The sequence below is a fragment of the Rhinatrema bivittatum genome, chromosome 1 (genome assembly GCF_901001135.1).
Source record: "Rhinatrema bivittatum chromosome 1, aRhiBiv1.1, whole genome shotgun sequence".
NCBI classification, from domain to species: Eukaryota; Metazoa; Chordata; class Amphibia; order Gymnophiona; family Rhinatrematidae; genus Rhinatrema; species Rhinatrema bivittatum.
In genome coordinates, this window is record NC_042615.1 from 510,726,741 (window position 1) to 510,750,163 (window position 23,423).

The window sequence follows — 23,423 nt, forward strand, 5'->3', positions numbered from 1 at the left end:
CATGCTCCCTCACCTAAACCAGCTCTCAGTCACACACAGACACACATGCTTTCTCTCTTATACACACAAGCTCTTAATCATACTTACACATGATCTCTCTCACCCACAAAAGATCTCAATCACACACATATATTTTTTCACACAAACAGGTTCTCAATCACAAACTTACACATACAGGTTCTCAATCACAAACTTACATTCATGCTAGTATGAAAAAAAAAAAGTATGAAAGCTTGCTGGGCAGACTGGATGGACCGTTTGGTCTTCTAGACGTCTGCCGTCATTTCTATGTTTCTATGCTATCTCTCACACACTTACTCTCTTTCACATATACAGGTTCTCAATCATTCACATACATGCTGTCTCACTCACACACACAGGATGTCAAACACATACGCTTGCTCATTCTCTCACTCCCCCCCCCCCTCCCAAACTAGCGGCAGCAGCAGCAGCAACAACCTCCTTCATTTTCAGCCCTCGCGGAGAAAGGAGTCCAATCAGCTGCATGGGTTGATGTTGTTCCTCATCTTACTCCAACCTGTGCTGCTCATTTTTAAGGCCGCGCCTCTCCTTTTCTTCAGGCCGATGCTGCCTGCACTAGCAAGGTCTTTTCTTCCTGCTCATGCACCCACTGCTCACCACTTCCTCTTCCAGGCCGGGGGGGAGGGGCGGGAAGAAGAGATCATGCCGGTGCTGCTGACTCTATCTGTTCTGCTGCGTTCCGCCCGGGCTGTCAGCATTAAGCCAGGGTGGAGGACCTATTTCGCTTGGGTAGGGGGAGCAGCTGGGTCAGTGGGGGACCTGGAAGTGTGGTGACACACCTGCATGTTCTTGGCGACACACTGGTTGAGAACCGCTGTTCTAGAACCCATTACAATATTTTCTGTGCTGCCTTTTGCTGGGGGGGGGGGGGGGGAGGGGGTCCTTGAAGAGCCTGCACAACCCACTGAGCAAACCTTGCATCTGCACAGGCCTGTGGCACATAATTGAGCCAGTCTGTAAAGTCTGAGTATCCTGGAGCCTGGCTGGACAATATTAACTGATAATTATAAAGTATTCTGGGACTTAGTTCAAAGTCTCTAATCTGAACGTCTCCAACACAAAATCTATATTTTGGGAATAATAGGATTTTCTGCGCTGATTTGATTTGTTCTGGTGCATCATTATTTTTCTTGTATACATGACATACCCTACAGTCCTGAGGCTTATATATTGGGTTTTAAATATTTGGGTAGATTTTCAAAGGGTTACACACATAAGATACGCGCATAACCCCCGAAAACCTACCTCTGCACGCTCCGAGCCTATTTTGCATAGGCTTGGCGGCACGCGTGTATGTCCCAGGGCTTTAAAAAATGGGCATGCTGGGGGCAGGGCCGGGGGCTTCGAAGGGGTCCGGGGTGGGTTGGGGCGGGGCCAGGGGCATGGCAGCAGTTTGGGGGCGGTCCCGGGTGGTTCCAAGTTCTCCGGCACAGTGCACCGGCAGCCGGCGTAACTTCTGCAACAAAGGTGGGGGCGATTTACTTAGGGCTAGGGGGTGGATTACATAGGGGAAGATGGGGGGGGGAGTGGTAGAAAAGTTCCCTCCGAGGGCCGCTCCGATTTCGGAGCGGCCTTGGAGGGAATGGGGAAAGCCATCGGGGCTCCCCTTGGGCTCGGTGCATGCAAGGTGCACAAGTGTGCACCCCCTTGCGTGCGCCGACCCCAGATTTGATAACATGCGTGCGGCAGCACGCACATGTTATAAAATCGGGTGTACATTTGTGCACACCGGGTAGCGCACACAAATGTACCCCGCGTGCGTAACATTTAAAATCGGCCCCATTTTGTGGTAACAAAATTTGTACTTTTACATAATTCTAGAGGGTAGCTTTCTACAGTTATTATGGAGAAAGACCACTGGACCACCCTCTTCTCCATCCTCTTCCGCCATAACCACAAATGAGCTGCTTGCTCGTTGCTGGTACTACAGAAAACAGATGTCCCAGATTTGTCCATGAGAAATCTGGTAGCCTGCTATAACCTAACTTCACTGCTCACCAAAGCCTTAGAAAGAGGTTGCATGGGAGACAACGTAGTAATGGTTTGCAAAGGGCAGAAAAAGAGGTAGCACTAACCCTGGGTCCTGAGTTCTAGGAGTTAGTGCTGTTATGGTATGCTAAATTTGCTCTATAGGTTAAGAGTGGTTTTGTATTACTTTACAGTGTTCCTGGCAGTGGAGAGAGTCTGTGTTGCTGTCACTGAAGTGATACCGGAATTTGAATATTCATTTAAAGTTTTATATTTGAAAGTTTGATCAATTATGTGTTTTTACTGAATCATTCTCAGAGGGATGGGAGGAGGATGGCAATTAGTAACATTGTTGCCAAAATTTTGGCAGGATCCCTATTGATCCAATCCCTGAGTCTGCTAAATAGCAAATAACACCTCTGGGAAGATTCAGCAGTGTGCTCAGTGAAGACAAAAGCAGAATGGGGTGGGGAATTGAGAGAGAAACTGCTGGGGACAGGATAGGCCCTAAGGCAAACTCTAGATCCGAGAGCCAAAATTAGGCCTGGTTTTCAGGATATCCAGGATAGCTTTGTATACAATGGAGGCAGTGCATGGCGCCCAGGAGACAAGGCTGTGCATCTACAACAGCCTGGCCAGAGTTCCTGCCCCATCCCCGGTAGGGCTGTTCCCGATTGGTGCTTTTCATTGACACTTGTCAGTGTAAAAGACCAATCCCCTTTCAGGACAGATTTCTGAAAGGATATTGGTCCTTTCACTGACATGTAACAGTGAATGGACTAATTGGCAGTACGTGAAGGAGTGAATAAATTAATATTAAGCGCCCTATATTTAATATTCATTTATTCTCATCTTCACTTGCTACCAGCAGGGGTTACAATTGGGCCAGACCTTGGGGATGCTGCTTTCTGTGGTTCCCCCTATGAGTAATCACGGAAAGCAGGATTTTTATTTTGAGACCTTGAGCAAGGCATTATTTTGCTTTCCTTCCTTCCTCCTATTTAGTATCGCAACAATGCTTATAGGAGGTATCACAAAACAGGACTTTTTGGGTTTTTTTGGTGAACCCTTGAGCACAGCATGCTATAATGCCAGCTGACAGGCAGGCGTTAACATTTGCCATGTTAAAAATGAGCACCTTGGTCATGTGGCAATTTTTGGCATCATAGGGTAATAGCTAATAGCTAGTCATCTACATGGACTTTACATATGATGAGTGCTATTAACTACAAACTGATTTTGACACTCGTTTTGGAAATGCTGATCCCAATATTCCCTTGGATACAAGTCTAGTATGTCCAAAATGCACTTCCAACTGCATGTTTAGTGGCACGCTGACCTAAGTGTCTAATACTGCATCAGCCTCTGTATATATCCACCACTTTAAGAGGAGCACTTTCAACTCAGGGTGGGTTTGGGGGGGGGGTGTAGGGTGTTACATTGGTGCACTATATACCCTTGCACCCTGGCCATGGGGAGGGAATGAAGGACTTGAACAGGTAAATGTAAATCGGTTATTTACTCTCTCAGAAATAGGACTAAGGGGCACTCCATTAAGTTAGCAAGCACATTTAAAACAAATCGGAAAAAATTATTTTTTACTCGATGTACAATTAAGCTATGGAATTCATTGCCAGAGGATGTGGTTACAGCAGTTACTGTAACTGGGTTTAAAAAAGGTTTGAATAAGGATTTTATGATGCAAACCCACCCTGAGTAGAATGTGCCCCTCTTACAGTGGTAGATATATATATACTGTCATATTATCTCTCCCTCCCTCCCTCGAGTATATATGGTAGTTCAGCAGTCTTGAGGACCCCTCTGGTTCTTCATCCTATAAGCCACCCACTTGACCTGAACCCTCATACTGAACTGAAATTCTTAAAACTCGATATCTCCAGACTTGCTCCTCATCAGGACTATCAGAAAAGTTACACGGATAACACGCACCATGGTCAGTTTTTCTAAAATTCAGAGTTACACGCATAAATCTTGGCCCAGCCCAGGAACGCCCATGCCCTGCCCCTTTTCTGTCCCCTTGTTCTTGACGCGCGTGGCTTCTTAAAATTCGCGTTGATTTTGCGCAGCCCACATACGCATGTATGTGGCTGTTTTTGCGTGAGCAACGCTTTTAAAATCTACCTGAGTGTTTGTGCCTCGCTAAATATTATTTTTTTTTGGAGGGAGTGGGAGGGTGGAATGTTACCTGGGAGTATCCCCTTCCCCAGTGAATGAGGCTCTCATTTAAGCTCAGCTTTCTGTCTGTTGACGTCAGTGGATTATAGAAGCCCACTGTCAGGTATCTGTTGCCACCATCAGGGGTCAGGTGCCAGTTCATGATGTCAAAGACAGAAGAGGCGTCCCCACGCTCATTGAAGTACAGCTCTTCTCCCACAGGGTTCCAGAAGTGGACTCGCTTCAAGTGCTGGAGAACCTGGATTGCAGCAAAAAAGGAGAACTGAATAAAATCAAGGACTTCTGGTCCATCACTGACTCCTCAGCACCCTCCCTGCCCTTATAATGCAATGCTTTGCAATGAAAACATCAGCCAATCAGAGGTCAGCATCCTTTTTGGTGGGGTACCCGGTTATTTCTATAAGAGTGTCACATATTCTGGGTACTGATTTCAGTCAGTGACTGTGCTGTAGAACAGTAATTCCTTTTCTAAATTTAAAAAGAAATGTTTATTGCATTTCAATTAATACAATAGCAATGAAACCTTACAGCAAAGCATTTACACAATACACTAAAACTTATCACTCACCTCTCTCCCCATTCCACCTGCCCTCTACTGTAATTGCATTGCAGAAATTACATCACATTTGTCTTTTGTCTGCGTTTTTCGAGTAGAGCATTAAGCGGTGGGGGGAACAATGAAGTGGTGGAGGGGTCTAGATAAGCTGGGGGAAGTGGGGGTTAACTGGTAGAGATTTCAGCAAACTGGTGAATAAAAGTATGTGAACATGAATTTTCATAAGCAGAGTGTTCGCAATCATTATAAAACAACTTCATCTAAGCATAAATTGTGGTAAATACCGACACATTACATTTCATGTGTGTTTACAATATGGGGCGGATTTTAAGAGTTACGCACGTAACCTTAAAAAAAAACCCTGCGTGTGCCAAGCCTATTTTGCATAGGCTCGGCGGCGCGCACAAGCCCCGGGACGCCAGAACAGTGGCCATTTGCCGCTGTGCCCGGGATCGTGGGCCGGCCGTTGGCCGGTGCGCATAAGTTACGCCTGCCAGGAGGCAGGCTTAACTTCTTCAACAAAGATAAGGGGGGGGGGGGTTCTAGGTAGGGCTGGGGGGTGGGTTAGGTAGGGGAAGGGAGGAGAAGGTGCAGGGGGGCGGAAGAAAGTTCCCTCTGAGGCCGCTCCGAAATTGGAGCGACCTCGGAGAGAATGGAGGTAGGCTGTGCGGCTTGGCGCGCGCAAGTTGCACAATTGTGCACCCCCTTGCACAATTGCGCCCGCGCACAGGTTTTAAAATCTGCCCCTTTTTTGTGCGTAGTTTTCCAAAATATGGGTGTGCATTCATTTAAAACAAAAACATAAAATTGTGATGAATAAGGCTAATTTGTTGTATTTGGGGGGCCCAGAACCAAATCAAGGGCCCTCCAAATGAAATGAACCTTATTTGTTTCGTTTTAAAGCAATGCATCAGGCCTAGGTCTAGGCCTGAAGCCAGGGTCTCACCTAGGCCGAGGCTAAGGCCCAAAGCAGGAGCCAGGGCCTAGGCCAGAGCATGATGCCGTGCCTCCATTATAGCCTCAGACAAGACCCCCGAAAATTAAAAAAAAAAACTAAACTTACCTGATCCATTGTATATCTGATGAATGCCAGGTCCCAACACTAAGACCTCAACCCGGACCCAGGCCTGACGCCGTGACCTGACCCCAGCAGAGAGCATAATTTGGCTTTCAAGCAGCCAAAGAAAGAAGAGGACCAAAGAAGAGCTCCCAGGACTGGATTCCGAGGCCTGGGCCTGACCTTGGGCCATTGCCCAGGCATCGGCACCCAGCCTCTTGGCTGAGGCCCTGGCATCGAGCCTGGGTCTAGGCCTAGAACACAACATCATGACCTGGCCACAGGAGCAGGTTCCGGCCTAGGCTGAGGCCCCGGTGTCGGGACCTGGCCTCCGTGTCATATCACAGCTTCGGGCCTGAGTCCGGGTGTAGGACCCGGTGTCGGGACCTAGCCTCTGGGGCAAGTCATGGTATTGGGCCTGGGCCCAGAGTTCTGGTCTAGGCCGAGGCCTCAGCATCAGGACTCAGCCTCCAGGTCGGGTCGCGGCATCAGGACTGGGTCCAGGCTGAGGCCCTGGCTTCAGGACCCAGTCTCCGGGTCAGGCCTCAGTGCCCAGGCCTGGGAGCTCTTCTTTGGTCCTCTTCTTTCTTCGGCTGCTTGAAAGCCAAATGATGCCATCTGCTGGGATCGGGTCTCAGCGTCGGGCCTGGGCCCTGACCTAGGCCAAATTCCCGGCATTGGAATCTGGCCTCCAGGTTGGGTCACAGCATCAGGCCTGGCGTCAGGAACCATCCTTTGGGTCGGGTTGCTGCGTCAGCATGGGGTCCGGCCTAGGACGAGGCCCAGATGTTGGGCATTCTACCATGGTCTCAGCCTATGCAAGTCCAAGGCTTCGGCCTAGTCCGAGCTGGCGGATCCCCACCAGACCAGATAAGTGGGGGCTGGGGGTATGGTTCTTGGCCCCAACATTTTTCTGAGAGGTTGGAAAGAATGCCTAGTTTTCATTGTTTTAGCCTTATATATATATATTTTTTTTTTTATTGCTTTATTTGTTTTTTTCACACAAATGAAACAAATCAATCAATCCAAGAAATTCAATTTGTGGGGGGAAAAAAGCCTCCTGAAAACAAACAAACGAAAACGAAATATTTTCTCCTGCACATCCCTATAGAAAATATGTGGCTCTCTGCATCAAAATGATGTGCGCATACTCAAACATACATGTGTATTTTGGGGGCAGATATAAACAGTATATTATAAACTCTTTGGTTCATGCTGCACATTTTATAAAATGCAGGCATAACTTTGTGTGCACATATGTATTCATGTATATGCTGACTTACACACACTGTTGAAAATTACCCTCTAAGAGATAATTTTCAAAAGATTACCAGATAAATCTGCCCAGTTTAAAATTTGTTGTTTTAACTGACTAAATAAAATCCCTAGACCAGTGAGACCACAGGCAAGCTGGAGGCATTCCCCGGGCACAATATTGAGTGATAATCAGCTAAATTTTCCCTAAGTTTGGTTGGCTGCTGCTCTGCTATCTTCTTCCAGGCCCTGCTATTTTTTAAAAAGCTCCTGTGCCATGATTTCCCTCCTCCATCCTCCTTCCTGGCATCCAACAACTTACAAAAAGCCCTTCCCGAGGCATACTGTTTCAATGATGAATGCTGCCAGCTTGTCAAAAGCCTAAAATGAGAACTCATCCTTCAACCAAGAAAACTAGATTGGAGGTAACACGAGAGATGAGTTTCTCGTACCTCGCTCCTGGTCTCTGGAATTCCCTCCCTCTTAGTCTGTGCAGTGGAAAGAATTTGCTAAATTCAGAAAAGATCTCAAAAACATACCTCTTTTCACAGTTTGTCTATAATTAACTTTATCTGGCACTTCGCCTTGTCTGGGCATTACTATCAATTTTGCCTGTTTTGCCATACTGTGTATTTTTATACACTGGGTTTACTGAAAACCGGTAAAGGAGGTGATGATCCCCTTGTCAGGTCCTTGGTGAGGCCTCACCTGGAGTACTGTGTTCTGTTCTGGAAACCATATCTCAATAGAGATGGAGACAGGATGGAAGCAGGCCAGAGAAAGGCAACCCCTTAACAGAAGGCATAGGGTAACCTGCACGGAGAGGCAGCTACTACCATAAGAAACATGCTGGGCAGACTGGATGGACCATTTGGTCTTTATCTGCCATCATGTACTATTTATTGTCACTCTTTGAAGGTCCTGTTGAAAGAAATGTTTTGTCTGTGTATTAAGGTAGCATTGTTTTGCAATTTTATTTTCTATTGAGCAGTAGGTAGTATATGTGACTATTTATTGTCTGTTTTTAGACTAGTCTCTGTATTATTTTGTTTTTTATATTAGTCTCTGTTATGAGTGTCCATATGTTATTATTTCTGTTTGTTACAGTTTTATTGACTTTTATTTTGTTATTATTTGATTTTATTGCATTGCCAACTTTTTTATTGTAAATCGCTTTGAGTGTTATACACAGGCAATTAATCAAGTTGTAATAAACTAAACTAAAAACTAAAACATCTCAGATAGATTTGGATTTTCATATAATGGAGTTAAAGTAGATAGGAAGGAAAACAGATTGAGTTTTGTCCCTAATCTTTTCCAACTCCATAGGCCTGATATAATCAAGGAGTGATCCAGTGACGAGAGCTCTGAGAGTTTCTTAGGGATCCACAATTAGGTTGAACAGTAAACTCTCCAGCAGATTCTGCTGCCTATTCCATACTGTCCCAATGTTTATCTTTGCCTCAGTGCATCCGTCCAAGATGCTTCTCAGCTGCATAGCTCAGAAGTAGAATTTTAAATCTGGGCTTGCCAATCCATCCTCCTTGCTACAACATAGGATGACACATACAAGAAAACCGCTGAACTACTTATCTCAATCAAAAACCAACTAAACTCCCTCAAACTCATAATCAACTTTGACAAAACTGAAATTTTACTCATGGACAAAAAACCTAATCCATCTCTACCACCCCTGACAATTCCTGACAAACATACCATAACTATAATACCTACAAACTATACCAGAAACCTTGGAATTACCATTGATAATGAACTTTCTTACAAGAACCACATCACAAACAAAACCAAAGAAGGTTACCACAGACTCCTTACCCTAAGACACCTGAAACCATTCCTCAACCCCCACGACTTCAGAACTGTACTCCAACTTCTTATCTTCTCCACCTTTGACTACTGCAACTCCTTACTAATCGGATTACCTCTCTCAGCCCTCAAGCCGCTCCAAATCTTACAAAACTCAGCTGCCAGAGTACTAACTGGCACAAAAAGAAGTGAACATATCACACCAATCCTAACAGCACTTCACTGGCTACCCATCAACGCACATATTGCATACAAATCAATGACTATTATCCACAAAATCATAAATAATGATAACCAAGGTCTTAACTCAATAAACATAATCCCTCAAAAACCTACAAGAAACCTACGATCCAATAACTCTGGTTACCTAAACATTCCACCTGTCAAGGATGCACATCTGGCAACCACACGTGAAAGAGCCTTCTCAATTGCCTCACCCAAAATGTGGAACTCCCTACCTAAATTCTTACGAATTCAACACGACCTAAAAACATTCAAAAAGGACTTAAAAAGTCCTCACTGACTTTCAATCATCTAATCATACCGACTCTCAACTGAACTCCCAATTGCTTACCCCATGACTCACCTTTTTTTCCCTTTTCCTTCTTCCCCTCCCCTCTATCCTAATATTGTTTCTTCCTGGACTCGATATCCAACTCCCTGATTCTGTTTAATGGTTCAAAATGTTTCTATACTATTACCCATTTAAGAATCTGTTTACTGTTCTTACTAATCCTCAGTTACAAGATATTGTACACTTTTGTAAACCGTTATGATGGCTCCCCCGAATAACGGTATATAAAACTCATCAAATAAATAAAAAAATAAATAAATAGGAAACCCCCTCCTGTGTCTTCTCTACTCTTTCTCTCTCTCTCTCTCTCTCTCTCTCGAGTATATATGGTAGTTCAGCAGTCTTGAGGACCCCTCTGGTTCTTCATCCTATAAGACACCCACTTGACCCCGAACCCTCACCCTGTGCTGAAATCCCTAAAACTCAAAATCTCCAGACTTGCTCCTCATCAGGACTTGCAGTAAAGTTACATGGATGACATGCACCATAGTCAGCTTTTCTAAAATTCAGAGTTATGCCCATAACTCTTGGCCCTGCCCAGGAACGCCGACGTCCTGCCCCTTTTCTCCCCCCCCCCCCCCTTGTCCTTGACGTGCGCATACTTCGCGGCTTCTTAAAATCTGCGTTGCTTGTGTGCAGTCCACATACGTTTGTATGGAGCTGTTTTTGCGTGAGCAGTACTTTAAAAATCTACCTGAGTGTTTGTACCTCCCTAAATCTAATTTGGCACATCCAGCACACACTGGGACATACCCCTCTTCCAGGGACAAGAATAGGAAGAAGAGGTGTCACCCTCCTTAGTAGTTGGTAGGGATGTGAATCGGGCTTCTGACGATTGAAAATATCGTACGATATTTTCAAAATCATCAGAAATCGGGGGCTCCCCGAAACCGATAGGAAAACCCCACGAAATGTTCGTGGGGGTTCTCATATCATTTTGGGGGAGGGCGGGAAAAACGGCACACAAAAATAACCCCTAAACCCACCCCGACCCTTTAAAACTAATCCCTTAGCTTCCCCCACCCTCCCGACCCCCCCAAAAACTTTTTACAGGTAGCTGGTGGTCCAGTGGGGGTCCCAGGAGTGATCTCCCGCTCCCGGGCCGTTGGCTGCCACTAATCAAAATGGCGCCGATGGCCCTTTGCCCTTACCATGTGACAGGGTTTCCGTGCCATTGGCCAGCCCCTGTCACATGGAGGGAGCACTGGATGGCCGACGCCATCTTTAAAAATGGCGCGGGCCATCCAGTGCTCCTACCATGTGACAGGGGCCGGCCAATGGCACGGATACCCTGTCACATGGTAAGGGTAAAGGCCATCAGCGCCATTTTTATTAATGGCAGCCGACGGCCCGGGAACGGGAGATCACTCCCGGGACCCCCACTGGATCACCAGGTACCTGTAAAATGTTTTTTGGGGGGTCGGGAGGGTGGGGGAAGCTAAGGGATTAGTTTTAAAGGGTCGGGGTGGGTTTTTTGTTTATCGGCTCGGGCGCAGCCTATAAAAAAAAACCCGATCGGGCCGGACAAAAAAAAAACACGATGTGAATCAGAACCGGAATCAGAACCGATTCCGGTTCCGATTCACATCTCTTGTAGTCAGGGCTTTGGGAGTAATCTCCCCCCAACACACACTTGACAAAGAATCCAGGCCCTGAAAGGAAGAGTCAGTGTTCAAGCTAGGCCTGGAAGGTACCTGCCCCAAAGAGTAACAGAAATACTTTTATGGCCGTATTGGGTAGCAGTCCATACCTGGAGATGGGGTTACATTTGGTTTCAGCTTCCTGCAGCAAGGCCCCCTTCCTCATGAAGTATTCACACCCCAGAGGTATTGACATATATCTTCTAAAATATTTGGTTGTAACCACAAGATGTAAATGAATTAGTATTATGATTATTATATATTTTTTCACTTATAGCACTATAAATACACTTGCATACACTGTCATAGATACAGCAGTTAGTAAAAGCAGTCAGTCAGATTTCTCCATTTCTTCCATTTCTCACCTGCCAAGGCTGAACATCTCTAAAGCTGGAGCAGTTTCCTCTGTCAGGGTTACAGGACAGCAGATTGTGCAGTGCATGAGCCAGTGCATAGACACCATTGTAGGCACAGTAACTGTACCGCATGTTCTTCACATCATAGGTGGAGCTTGGCAGGTCTTCCAGCCTCTCTGTGCCCATGCAGGGTTTCTTCTCCCCACTTGGACCCTTACCAGTTGTATTAGGGCCCTCTTTCCATTTACAATCAAACACATGCTCCCAAAAGGGCCTGAGGAAGATGTCAGGAGAAGAGTCACTGGGACGATTCTTATACTGGAAGTCGCTGAAAGAGGGGATGTACATGGAGTGGATTGTGACTCCAATGGTACCATTCAGCACCTCCCATAAGCGCCTGTTGAAGAACAATGGGGATATAATGAGACCTGGGCTGAAGATCCAGACCTTCTTCACCTGCCCTAGTGCCATCTCTTCTAAGACTGGTCCAATCTCTGTTGGGTATCCATAGACAATGATAACCTCTGCACTTGATGTACTTAAGATTTTCACCAGATTCCGAATCTTCATTGGGCTTCCATCTTTGCCGAGAGTTTCAGAGAAGGCCACGCAGACCTCTAAGTGAGCAAGCTCTGTGTTCAGGACCTGGGCTCCATGCAAGCCATAGTCAGTAGAGGAGAACAGGATGCCCACCCAGGTCCAACCAAAATGAGCCACCAGTTGGACAATTAAGTACAGCATGGCCTCGATGCTACCAACTGTCCTCAGGAAAGAAGGGAACTGGAGTTCCTCCCCCAGGACTGGGAGTGCTGATCCATAGCTGATCTGGACAAGAGCAAAACAAAAGCTGAAATGATGACCTCCAATATTTACATGGGGAAAACCAAAAGAAATGGAAGCTTGCAAATAGTTCTGAAGGATTCTAAAGATTCTGCAGAAAGAAAGGCAAGGAGTCAAGGTGGCTCATAGCACACTTATTAAGGTGAACATAACATGCATATCCTCTGAAAACTCAGCAAAACATTATGTTAAATCAGAGGTCCTAGGCAAACTTACATGCCATATTATATTTTTATTTTATACAATCTGTTTACAACAATATTTCAAGCGTACAATTTCTTACACATATGGACCACAATACCATATATCACCTATTATAATCCCATTAGATTTGCCTAAAATACCCTATCATATCCCCCATCCATACTTTACCCTTCAGTCATCCCAATCATACCATTCACACATACCTCACATAAAACCTTAACCATATTAAAACATACTTTGTAGAGGACAACCACAATTGTCTCAAATTGACTATATCGGCTTATAGCACAATATATTTTTCACTATGATGCTATTTTTTCTCTCATAATACACTTATAATTATGTCAGGCAATTCGTATATACATCATAAATACATGTCTCTTTGATTACAGAATTATTATATCATACTCTCCAGCTGTTATGTTATATAATTTACACAATACAACTCTAATTATCTCAAGCATTCCAATGGTTCTATTATGTCATGCTATCCTCATACTGTCCAACAAGAGCCTCATTTCACCCCGTCTCTCAGGGCTTCCTTAGAAGCCTCTCATGTTCTTAAATTGTCATCAACTTGTTGCCCAATTTTTAAGCTATCACAGTTCTTGTTGTGATATATGGTATTGTGGTACATATGTGTAAGAAATTGTACGCTTGAAATATTGGTGTAAACAGATTGTATAAAATAAAAATATAGTATGGCATGTAAGTTTGCCTAGGACCTCTGATTTAACATAATGTCATAGCACACTTACACATAGCTGAAGGGAAAAGCAGCATGGCAAGATTAAAGTGTTTAGGTTCTTCTGAGACTTCTGGATAATGGAGCACAAATTATAGTTAAGAGGTTTAGTGTAGCAGCTGTAAAGCTCCTTGCATACTAATATCTTTACTACTCTTTCCCACTTTTCATCTTCCTACATATACAATATCTAATAGAAGCTGATATTCAAAAGATCTAGGTGCCTAACTTCAGAAGTTAATCGCCTAGCTCTGACAAATAGAAAAATTTCACTATCTGAACTGCTGAATTTAGGTCCCTAAAAGATAAGTGGGGACAGAGGTGGAATTAGGTTGGGGGAATTATTTAAGGGATTTAGCACTGATTCCCAGCACTAGGAACCTAACTTACAGGTCGATACAGTTATGCCGCGTTAGAAAGAGTGCGGCAGTGCGGCAGTGCGGCAGTGCCAGGCGCACCCTCGTTCCCCGCGCGCACAGTTCTCTTCACCTACCGCTCGATACTCTCTTCAAATTGACATTTGAAATGACAAGCACCAGGAAGTGGATGGTTCCCCCCCTCCCGAAGCAAGGCGCAGGGCGAAAATTAAAACGGGAATAAAGTGTAAAAAATGGGGGTAAAACCAAAGGAAGTAAAGTGTAAAAAACCATGGACGACCTCCATATTAACATTGCAGCGTAAATTGTTTATATATATGTATAAATACCTGTCACTTTCCTGTCACTTTCCGAATCCCCCAGGCGTGCGGTCATCAAGGCGGCGGCGGGAGCCGGTGGGCGGGTGGGCGCCCATTCATCCAGGCGGCGGTGGCGGTGGGAGGCGGCGGGCGCGTGGGCGCGCGTTGGATCCAGGTGGCGGCAGGAGCCGGCGGGCGGGTGGGCGCCTGTTCATCCAGGCGGCGGCGGCGGGAGCCAGCGGACGGGTGGGCGCGCGTTGGATCCAGGCGGCGGTGGGAGCCGGTGGGCGGGTGGGCGCGCATTTGATCCAGGCCGCGGCCGGAGCGGGCGGGTGGGCGTGCATTCATCCAGGTGGAGGGAGCCGGCGGCGAAAGCGGCCTCCGGCAGCCCCCGCCGGCAGTGAATGAATGCACACCTGGATCGAACACGTGCCCATCCGCCCGCCGGCTCCCACCGCTGCCTGGATCGAACGAGCGCCCACCCGCCCGCCGGCTCCCACTGCTGCCGCCTGGATGAACGGGCGCCCACCCGCCCGCCGGCTCCCGCCGCCGCCTGGATCCAACGCGCGCCCGCCCGCCGGCTCCCACCGCCGCCTGGATCGAACGCCCGCCCACCCGCCCGCCGGCTCCCGCCGCCACCTGGAGCCAACGCGTACCCACGCGCCCGCCGGCTCCCGCTGCCGCCTGGATCCAACGCGCGCCCACCCGCCCGCCGGCTCCTGCCGCCGCCGCCGCCTGGATGACCGCACGCCTGGGGGATTCGGAAAGTGACAGGAAAGTGACAGGTATTTATACATATATATAAACAACTTACGCTGCAATGTTAATATGGAGGTCGTCCATGGTTTTTTACACTTTACTCCCTTTGGTTTTACCCCCATTTTTTACACTTTATTCCCGTTTTAATTTTCGAACACCACACTAACACCAAGTAGAGGGTAGGTGGTAAACTAACAGGTTAAGGACGCGGCAAAATAGCGGGTTACAAAGGAGATAATCTGAGCGCGTGTCACAGTATCGGATGGGAATAGCTAATTCCTTCATTAAACAGCTAATTTGTTCATTTACATATCATATACATGCTGGGTGCGGAAAGGGTTATGCGTCTGTTTTAAGAAGCGCTAAGGATGTGTGAAACTGGAGACTGTATCGCAGGATTGCCTTACGCGTCCGAATTGTGCGCTCACAGCGGGTTACAGACGGGAAATCTTCAACCGTACGTTACAGTATCGATCTGTTAGAGACCTAATAGTTGGACATGGCTTGTGTCTCGGAAAGCAGGGTCTTGGTATCTGGGGGGGGGGGGGGGGGGAGCTCAATCCTGCCATCATATGTATGATGAGGAGGCAGGATTTCAGCTTTCTTCTTTGAAAAGACGTCATCAAAGTCAGCATGCTGCTGTTGTAGGTTTGACATGTTTGTGGACCCTTGGTTGCTGTATTGATGACTCCTCCCACAGGGAGGATCCCCGTGGGGAAAATACAGCAATAGGTTGCCTCTACAGTAAAGACCACAGAGAGAATGGAAGCTTTATTATGCATCAGTAGGCAATGCCCGAGGAGTGGGCTGCGTTCCTTAGCCAGTGGAGTAGGTCTCTGATGAATAAGTTCAGTCCAGGCACTGAGTTGTATCAAGTGCAGAGAAGGTCTCACCAGAAGCTGGAAGTGAGGGGTCCGGTAGTGGTCCGCGGAGCGGGGTAGGCCGAGAACCCAGTCACAGATGACGTAGTCAGCGATGGTAGATACGGTAGTGGTCCGTGGAGCGGAGTACACTGAGAATCTATTCTGTGGTGAGACAACGCAGAGAGACTGAAGAGAGAAGGTACTCACGAAGGCTGCTAGCTGTAGGAGAGGTGGCCTCCACAGTTCGGAGGAAGAGCGCCGGAGCCAAGATATCCTCTGTAGATGCAGGTGAACCCAGGAGGAAGGCAGGCGAGTGCAAGACCCTGGGGAGCGGGTACCTAGGATCCTCATGAGCTGGAAAACCTGGAGATTAGATAGGAGCGAAGCAAAACCCCAAGGAACGGGTGCCTTGAGCGTCCTTGCTGGAACAGCATAACTCCGGAGGGTGGGTGGAAGTGAATAAGGCCCCCAAGGAGCGGGTACTTAGAACGCCCTGGTGTAGCTAGCGTAACCCTGGAGGGTTTGTAGGAGTGTGAACTCAGAGCGGACGACTCTGAAGGAAGTCAAAATTAGCTGGAGCGGAATCCTTGCTAACTCATAGCTGGATTGGAAATCGGAGGCTAAGTACCCGGAGGTAGTGATGTCATGCGGTGGGGACGCCCCCGAGGTTCCCGCCATGATGTATTCAAAAGAGAGGGTGGCGCGCATGCCCTAAGTGACCTCAGTGTAAGAATGGCGAACGCAATCTCCCATGCCGGTCTGGGGACGGCGGAGAGGTCGGCGAAGAGAGACGGAGGCAGCCATCTTGCCCAGAGGAGAGGAAAGAGAAAGAAAAGAGGTGAGACAGAGAGGGCACAGCCGTCTGCAACCGATGGGTGCAACAGCTGCAGAGGGAGTCCCGGAAGAGTTGTAACCACAGTCAGGTGGTGAGGAGGTTGCAAGCACTCCAGGTAGGAATGTATACAGCTTGACCTCATCTGATGAATTGTAGAGTAGCCCAGTCAAATTGCAGGCGATGCTGCTGGAGCCAGGGTAATCCCAGGACAATTGGATGTATGGCCCTGGAGATTACATGTAAGCTGAGTTTTTCCATATGAAGGAGACCAGTGTGTAGGGTCACCAGTGTAGTCATCAAGGTGATTTGGCCAGGAAGAAAATCTCAATAGATAGAAGAAATTATCATGGGATATGCCCATTGGAATGTGGGAATGAGGAGTTGATCCACAAGCTCTTTCATGATAAAGTTCCCACCAGGACCTGGATCCAAGAATGCCTGTGTAGAAAAGGTTCTGGAACCCAATTCTAAGGTCACAGGAAATATTAGTTGGGAAGCTGAAACAGTAATGCCTAGGGTCACATCCCCACTGGACCCTAGGCACTGGAGTTTTATTACTCCAGTGGGCACTGGGCTAGCAGATGTCCCCAGAAAGCGCAATACAGGCATAGACCCTGTTGTTTACAGTGGAACCGCTCCTCAGGGGCCAAATTACTGTGACCCATCTGCATGGGCTCTTCAGGAGGAGTAGAGATTGGAGGAGCAGGGACCAGAGGTAAAAATAGCCATTGGAACAGGGGTGCCAGTGCAATTTTTCTTTGAGGTGGGCGAATCTCACGTGCCTTCTGCTGAAGTCGGTGATCAGTCTTCCTAGTCAGCTTCTAAAGATGCTGGGAGGTCCTGACAAGTGAGCTTGTCCTTAATCTTTGAGGAGACACACTCAAGAAATATTGTGATGAGACAGTTCTCCCACAAGTTGAGCTCCATTGCCAGGGTCCTAAATTCTATGTGTTAACATTGTGGACCCCTGTGCGGTGGTGTAGTTGACACAGCTGCACGTGCAAACCTGTGTGGCCTACACCGACCCCGGGCAGAATTGTCTGGGTGGGGCTATCTTGAGATTCACTAATACCAACCAGCATTCCTGTAGGTTAAGCTCTTGCTGCAGACAGCCAGAAGGACTTAGGCAGGTCCCAGGGACAAGGCAAGAGGGAATGTCCAGTTCCAAGTAAAGGTTGAGGCAGACAGCAAGCAAGGAAGTCCAGGACATGAACCAGAGTTGGAGCCGGCAGCAGAAGGCAGAATCTGAGAGATGAACCAGGGTCAGGGCAGATAGCAGCCAAGCAATATCAGGTCCAAAACCAGGGTCAGGTCCAAGAACCAGTTAGAGAAGTTTGGGGCCAAGCCAAGATCAACTAAGAAGTCAATCTGAAGAAGCAGAGAAGCCAGGAGAGGAAACAAGGCCAGGACACACAAGAAGACAAGAGGCAGAGGAAGAAGCAGACACCAGACAACCAAGGAGCTGGAATGCAGGAGCAGGGGCAGGAAGCAGGACGCTCAAGGCAAGAACAAGAACATGCAATACGCACTGAGAATTAGGCCCCTTAGGCCTTTTGCTGAGGTATTGGCTGGTTGCAAGAGACTTCATTTATATACACCTGGAGGATGTGACATCATCAGCCAATGTCACAGGAAGTCTTGGCTAAGGGGCCTATAAAGGCAATCTAAATTTACAAAAAGTTTTTTTCCAGGTCCTTGGAACAGCATGCTACTAGAGGCTACACCAGAGACGATTTGGATCAGAAGTGAGGGGCTTTCACAGGGGAAGTGGCTGGAACCTAACACTATGGTATACTCTGCAAGGGTTCTGAAGTGTTGGCGGAGATGGAATAATCGGAACCCTTCATGACTGTTCATCCAGGCTCTTAAAAGACCATCTTGAACAGTTCAGTGAATTGTTGCAAATTGTGCAATAATGGGTCTGCATGCTCCTTGAGGGTGGAGGCCCACGCTAGGGCTATTCCATCCAAAAGAGAGAAAATGTAAGTCATCTTTGTCAAATCGTATGGGAACAATTGTGCTTGTAAAGAGATGTGTACGCAGTACTGATTCAGGAACCCAAAACATTGCTTGGAGTCCCTGAGTGGAGCTGACAGTTGCGGTATGAGATGGCTAGAGGCTACGGGAAGTATCGGCACTAATGAAGGAGGTGAAGGGGCTGCCGAGGTAGTGTGTGCATCCAGTTGAGTGGACAGCCAGTCCAAGGAGGTCACCAGGATCTCCAGGATCTTCTGCTGGTCTTGCAGCTTATGGGCAAGATGCAGGATGGCCTGCAGGGATGTCAAGTCTACCTGATCCATGGCCTTGGCAACCTGTTACATTTGTGGACCCTTAGACCGAGGTGGGGTGGATGCAACCTGCAGGGAAGAACCCTGAAGGTCCACACAATTGGCAGGCAGACCTGGATGAGGCAGAGGCCTTTACCAGCCCATGTACCCCCTGGGGGCCGGCAGGTCTTAGGTGGGGGCCTCTGCTGAAGGTGGAGAGATCTGTTGAGGTAGCTGGGTCAGAGTAGGAGTAGGTGAGGTATATCCGGTGGCAGGTGGCAATCAGGAAAATCCAGAAGTCAGGCCAAGGACAATACCAGATATCTGAAGAACTGAAGACAAGGAACGCTGGAGCAACACGCACTACTGAAGAGTAGGGAGACCTGTTGCTGAGGCATTGATGGAGAATCCATAGGGGCCTTTTATAGGTTTGGGAATGATTTCATCAAGAGGTGCCTCTAGCTCTTTCCTGCTGCTGGCACTTTATAACTAACGACGTTGGATGTACACGCTCCTTAGGAGGCGCGGGACCAGACACTATTGTTGACATTCTGCCACACTGGAATGAGGCAGTGTGCTGTGAAGGCACTGGGAGACCAGGCCATGTTGTGATCCGATGAGAGAGACCTTGCTGGGAAGTGAGTATTGACCACCAAGCGCAACAACCATATCCATATACCATAGATTTGCCAACACTCAGAAACCATGAGGAAATCTGGGAAAAACAAACAATTACATAGTCAGATACAGTTAGGAAATCCTCCAAATACACATAAAAGCAAAAAACCATTTTCTTTTGGACACTATGGGGTAGATTTTCAAAGGGTTACACGCGTAACCCCGAAAACCTGTCCCTGCGCGCGCTGAGCCTATTTTGCATAGGCTCGGCGGCGTGCGCAAGCCCCGGGATGTGCGTTTGTCCCGGGGCTTTGAGAAAGGGGCGGGAAGGGGGCGAGGGCGTGGCGCCCATCTGGGGGTGGTCCGGGGGAGGGACCAAGGACTCCGGCACAGCGGCCGTACCGGAGGTTCGCACAAGTTACGCCTGCCTTGGCAGGCGTAACTCCTTGAAATAAGGTGGGGGGGGGGGATTTAGGTAGGGTTGGGGGGTGGGTTAGATAGATGAAGGGAGGGGAAGGTGGGGGGGGAGCGGAAGAAAAGTTCGGAGTGGCCTTGGAGGGAACGGGGAAAGCTATCGCGTGCATGTTATAAAATCGGGTGTACATTTGTGTGCGCCGGGTAGCGCGCACAAATGTACCCTGCATGCGCTCTTTTAAAAATCTGCCCCTATATGACCTAAGAAAAGGACATCATACACCAGGATGAAGCACGTCTTACTATTTTTCACACCAGCTACTACACAAAGAGGACAAGTGTAAGAACATCATTTACAGGATGATACACTTCTTCAAGAGAATAAGCATCTTCAGGCCCATCAATGCTCAGAGCTTGGCTCCTGAAAAATGCAAAAATATGCTTTCTTCACTTTCCTTATTTCTCCCCTAGCATCTTCTTAAGAAGAATAACAAAATTGAATTCATTTGAATTAAATGAACCACAACTCCCATAAAGGTCACACTCTTTACATTACATTCCTAGCTGGAAATGCTCTAAGAAAACACCTTGGTTGTTCATTTTTTTCTAATTATATCCCCATGGTTCATTCCTGGGTGGAGACTACTGTAACAAAAACCCCAAATGACCAAAATCATATAACTGGATCTTAGCATTTCTGGAACTGCAATAAATAATCATTACTTATATTTTCTTTTTATCACAAAATACAACTGACAGCAAATACTCTTCGACATTAGGAAGATAAGATGGAGTCCCTTCAGACATGTTACTCTTGTGAGAACTTTATCTCTGAATAGAGCACACACAGGCAGAGAATCATTGGAGAGGCCTTAGGCACAGTTCAAATCCAAGCCTTTACCATGTTCAGTCCTGAGGAGCCTTCGCAAAGATCTTGACATTTAAAATACCTGAAAATGAAACTCGTACCATAGGTTTTATGGGCATAAGCTCCCCTGAGGTGGCTGGCACCAGGTTCCTGAGGGTCTCATACAAGGGAAAATTAAGCCATAATAGACTTCTTTGAATCAGTTTTACTGATAGAAAAATATAGTTAATAGTGGCCAGGATCAGGCTTCTGTACCACTTTTCTCTAGGCTGGGTGTATGGCAAGTCACTGAAGTTGGTTTCCTTCCTTTGGCAGATCCTGAAACACCTCAGCATTGTTGGGCTTCAGAGTCAGTATAGTCCAGAAAGAAGCACTGGCAATCAGCCCAGATTCCCTTTCCACATCTACCTGCTGGGCCCCAAAGTCCACACAGGCTGATACTGGTAAGTGTCCTCTCAACCAGTCCCCCCAGTTCTCAGAAAACCAAATCAGTCAAGGAAAACGGAGAAAAACATCCATGTCCTTTAAATTGGGCTGCATTTGAAAAATCCTCTCTCTGCTATTAATTCAGTGAGGCTTCTATCGACGTAGCTCTACCATATATTTGACTGTGGTTTGGTCCATCGGTCATCCCCTCCAGGTGCATGACACTATGGATTTGGGACCCTCCGATGGATACTTAGTCACAGTTGCCATAACCTTACCTTGTCTCTTTCTTTCCCTTACATCCTCCAAAGTCAATATCCTGGGGAAAAAGCTATGAGCAAGTCATAGATCAGTTACTTAGCACCACCATTCTTCTAACGGCAGCTCATGCAGTTTTAACCTCATCTGAGTTACAGCAGCCAAAATGCCCACCTCAAGACAGTCAATTCCATCAAGGTGCAATATGCACAATATATGGAATTGAATTATTGCAATAGAAAAGAACAATTATGTCTTCAATCACCTGTTCCTCCACTTGATCTGCCCAGTCTGGACCAACTAGATTACCTACAGTTTCTTATATCATCTTACCCACAAATTTTAAAGGGGGTTCACCGCCAACACTTTAGCATTGAAACTCCCATTCAATATAATCTCCTCAGGAACTCTCTCTGTCCCTTCGACATCCTTCTAACCCTAACCCAAATCCCATTTCCTTAAGAGAATTTACCATAGGTCCTTGGCCTCATGTTTTCCCCACCAGCCAACCCCTCTCTGTTTCTGGTACTCACAGCTCTGTTGGGCCTCACTTCCTCAGATCCTCAGTCCTTGCTCTCTTTTGACTGTCTCCTAGGGATGTGCAGAGGAAAAAAATTAATTTTTGTTTTCAGTTTGTTTTTGGAAGGTTTATTTTCACACAAATTTCGGATGGTGGATTGTTTGATTTGTTTCATTCATGAGAAAAAAACAAATCAAACAATTAAAAAAAACCGCCAAAAAGGCCAAAAAACAAAAACGAGGCATCCCGGGGCTTTCCGCCCGCCTGCCTGGAAATATTCCAGGGCCAGCATCCCTTCTGATCCCCACTTATCCAGTCTGGTGGGGATCTGCCGGTGAGGCCCAAGCCAAAGCCTCAATTTTGCATAGACTGAGGGAGCCTTATGTCGCCATGACCTCAGCCTAACCAAGACCGACACCTCAGATGGACCTAGGCCCAATGCCATGATCCGACCCAGAGACTGGGTCCCGATGCCAGGGCCTTGGTTTAGGCTGGAGCCCGAACTCAGGCCCGAGGCTGCGACCCAGCCTAGAGGCTGGGTCCCGATGCCTGGGCCTAGGTCAGAGCCCAAACCCAGGCCTGCCACATGACCTGGCCTGGAAGCTGAGTCCTCATGTCGAGGCCTGGCCCGGACCCAAGATTGACACCGCAACCCAACCCAGAGGCTAGGTATTGACACCTGGGCCTCTGCCTAGGCCAGAGCCTGGACCTAGACCCATTGCTCAACCTGACCCAGAGGCCAGGTTCAATGTCTGGGCCTTGGCCGGAGCCAGGTCCCAGGCCTGACAGTGCAACCCAGCCCGGAGGCCAGGTTCCAATGCCGGAGCCTCAGCCCAGACCCAGGTACGACACTACAACCCAAACTGGACGCTGGGTCCTGATGCCTGGGCTTCAGCCTAGGCTGGAGCATGGATTGAAGCTCAATACCAGAACCATGGCCCAGAGGCTGGATCCCAATGCATGGGCCTCAGCCTAGGCCAGAGCCAGGACCCAGGCCCGATGCCACGGCCCAGCCCAAATGCTGGGTCCTGATATTGGGGCCTCAGGATGGACCCAGTTACATGTCGTGACACGACCTGGAGGCCGGTTCCTGATTCCTGAGACTCAGCTAAGCATGGAGTCCAGACCGAGGCCCGATGCTGCAACCTGGCCTGGAGGCTGGATCCTGATGCCAGAGCCTTAGCCCAAACCTAAGTCCAATGTCAGGACCTGGCCTGGAGGCTAAGACCCGATGCTGGGGCCTCGACCTAGGACTAGGCCCAGAGCCCAGGCCTTGCAGTTACTCCCTCATCATTTTCTTCTTCTCTTCTGATGCCATCCACTTTGGTTGCGCTGGAGATAATTAACTCCGGTGCATTCATCCCAGCAGACGGCGCCATTTAGATGTAGGGCAATACCGTACACATTGTGTACATCAAAATGGTGCCATTCGCTTGGGTGCATACATCTGAGTTAAAGAACTCTGGCGCAACCCCAGTGGATAGCATCAGAAGAACTAGCGGTCGATGCGGGAGCAGCTGTGAGGCCTGGGCTCTGGACCTAGGCATAGGTCAATGCCCCAGCATCGGGACCAGGTCTCCAGGCCAGGTCCTGGCATCGAACCTGGGTCCAGGCTGAGGCCCCAGCATCAGCACCAGGCCTCTGGGCAGAGTCGCTGTTTCTG

At 47.8% G+C, this 23,423-nt stretch overlaps 1 protein-coding gene across 1 annotated transcript in view; it reads right to left on the reverse strand.

Moving 5' to 3' along the window:
• Positions 1-23,423, reverse strand: part of LOC115098356 (extracellular calcium-sensing receptor-like) — a 70,003-nt gene that overhangs the window by 23,023 nt on the left and 23,557 nt on the right. Inside the window, exons 2-3 of the mRNA XM_029614902.1 lie at positions 11,477-12,292; positions 4,217-4,444 (exon numbers count right to left, since the gene is read on the reverse strand). Of these exons, the coding sequence (XP_029470762.1) occupies positions 4,217-4,444; positions 11,477-12,292 (1,044 nt within the window). The remainder of the gene's footprint in view (positions 1-4,216; positions 4,445-11,476; positions 12,293-23,423) is intronic.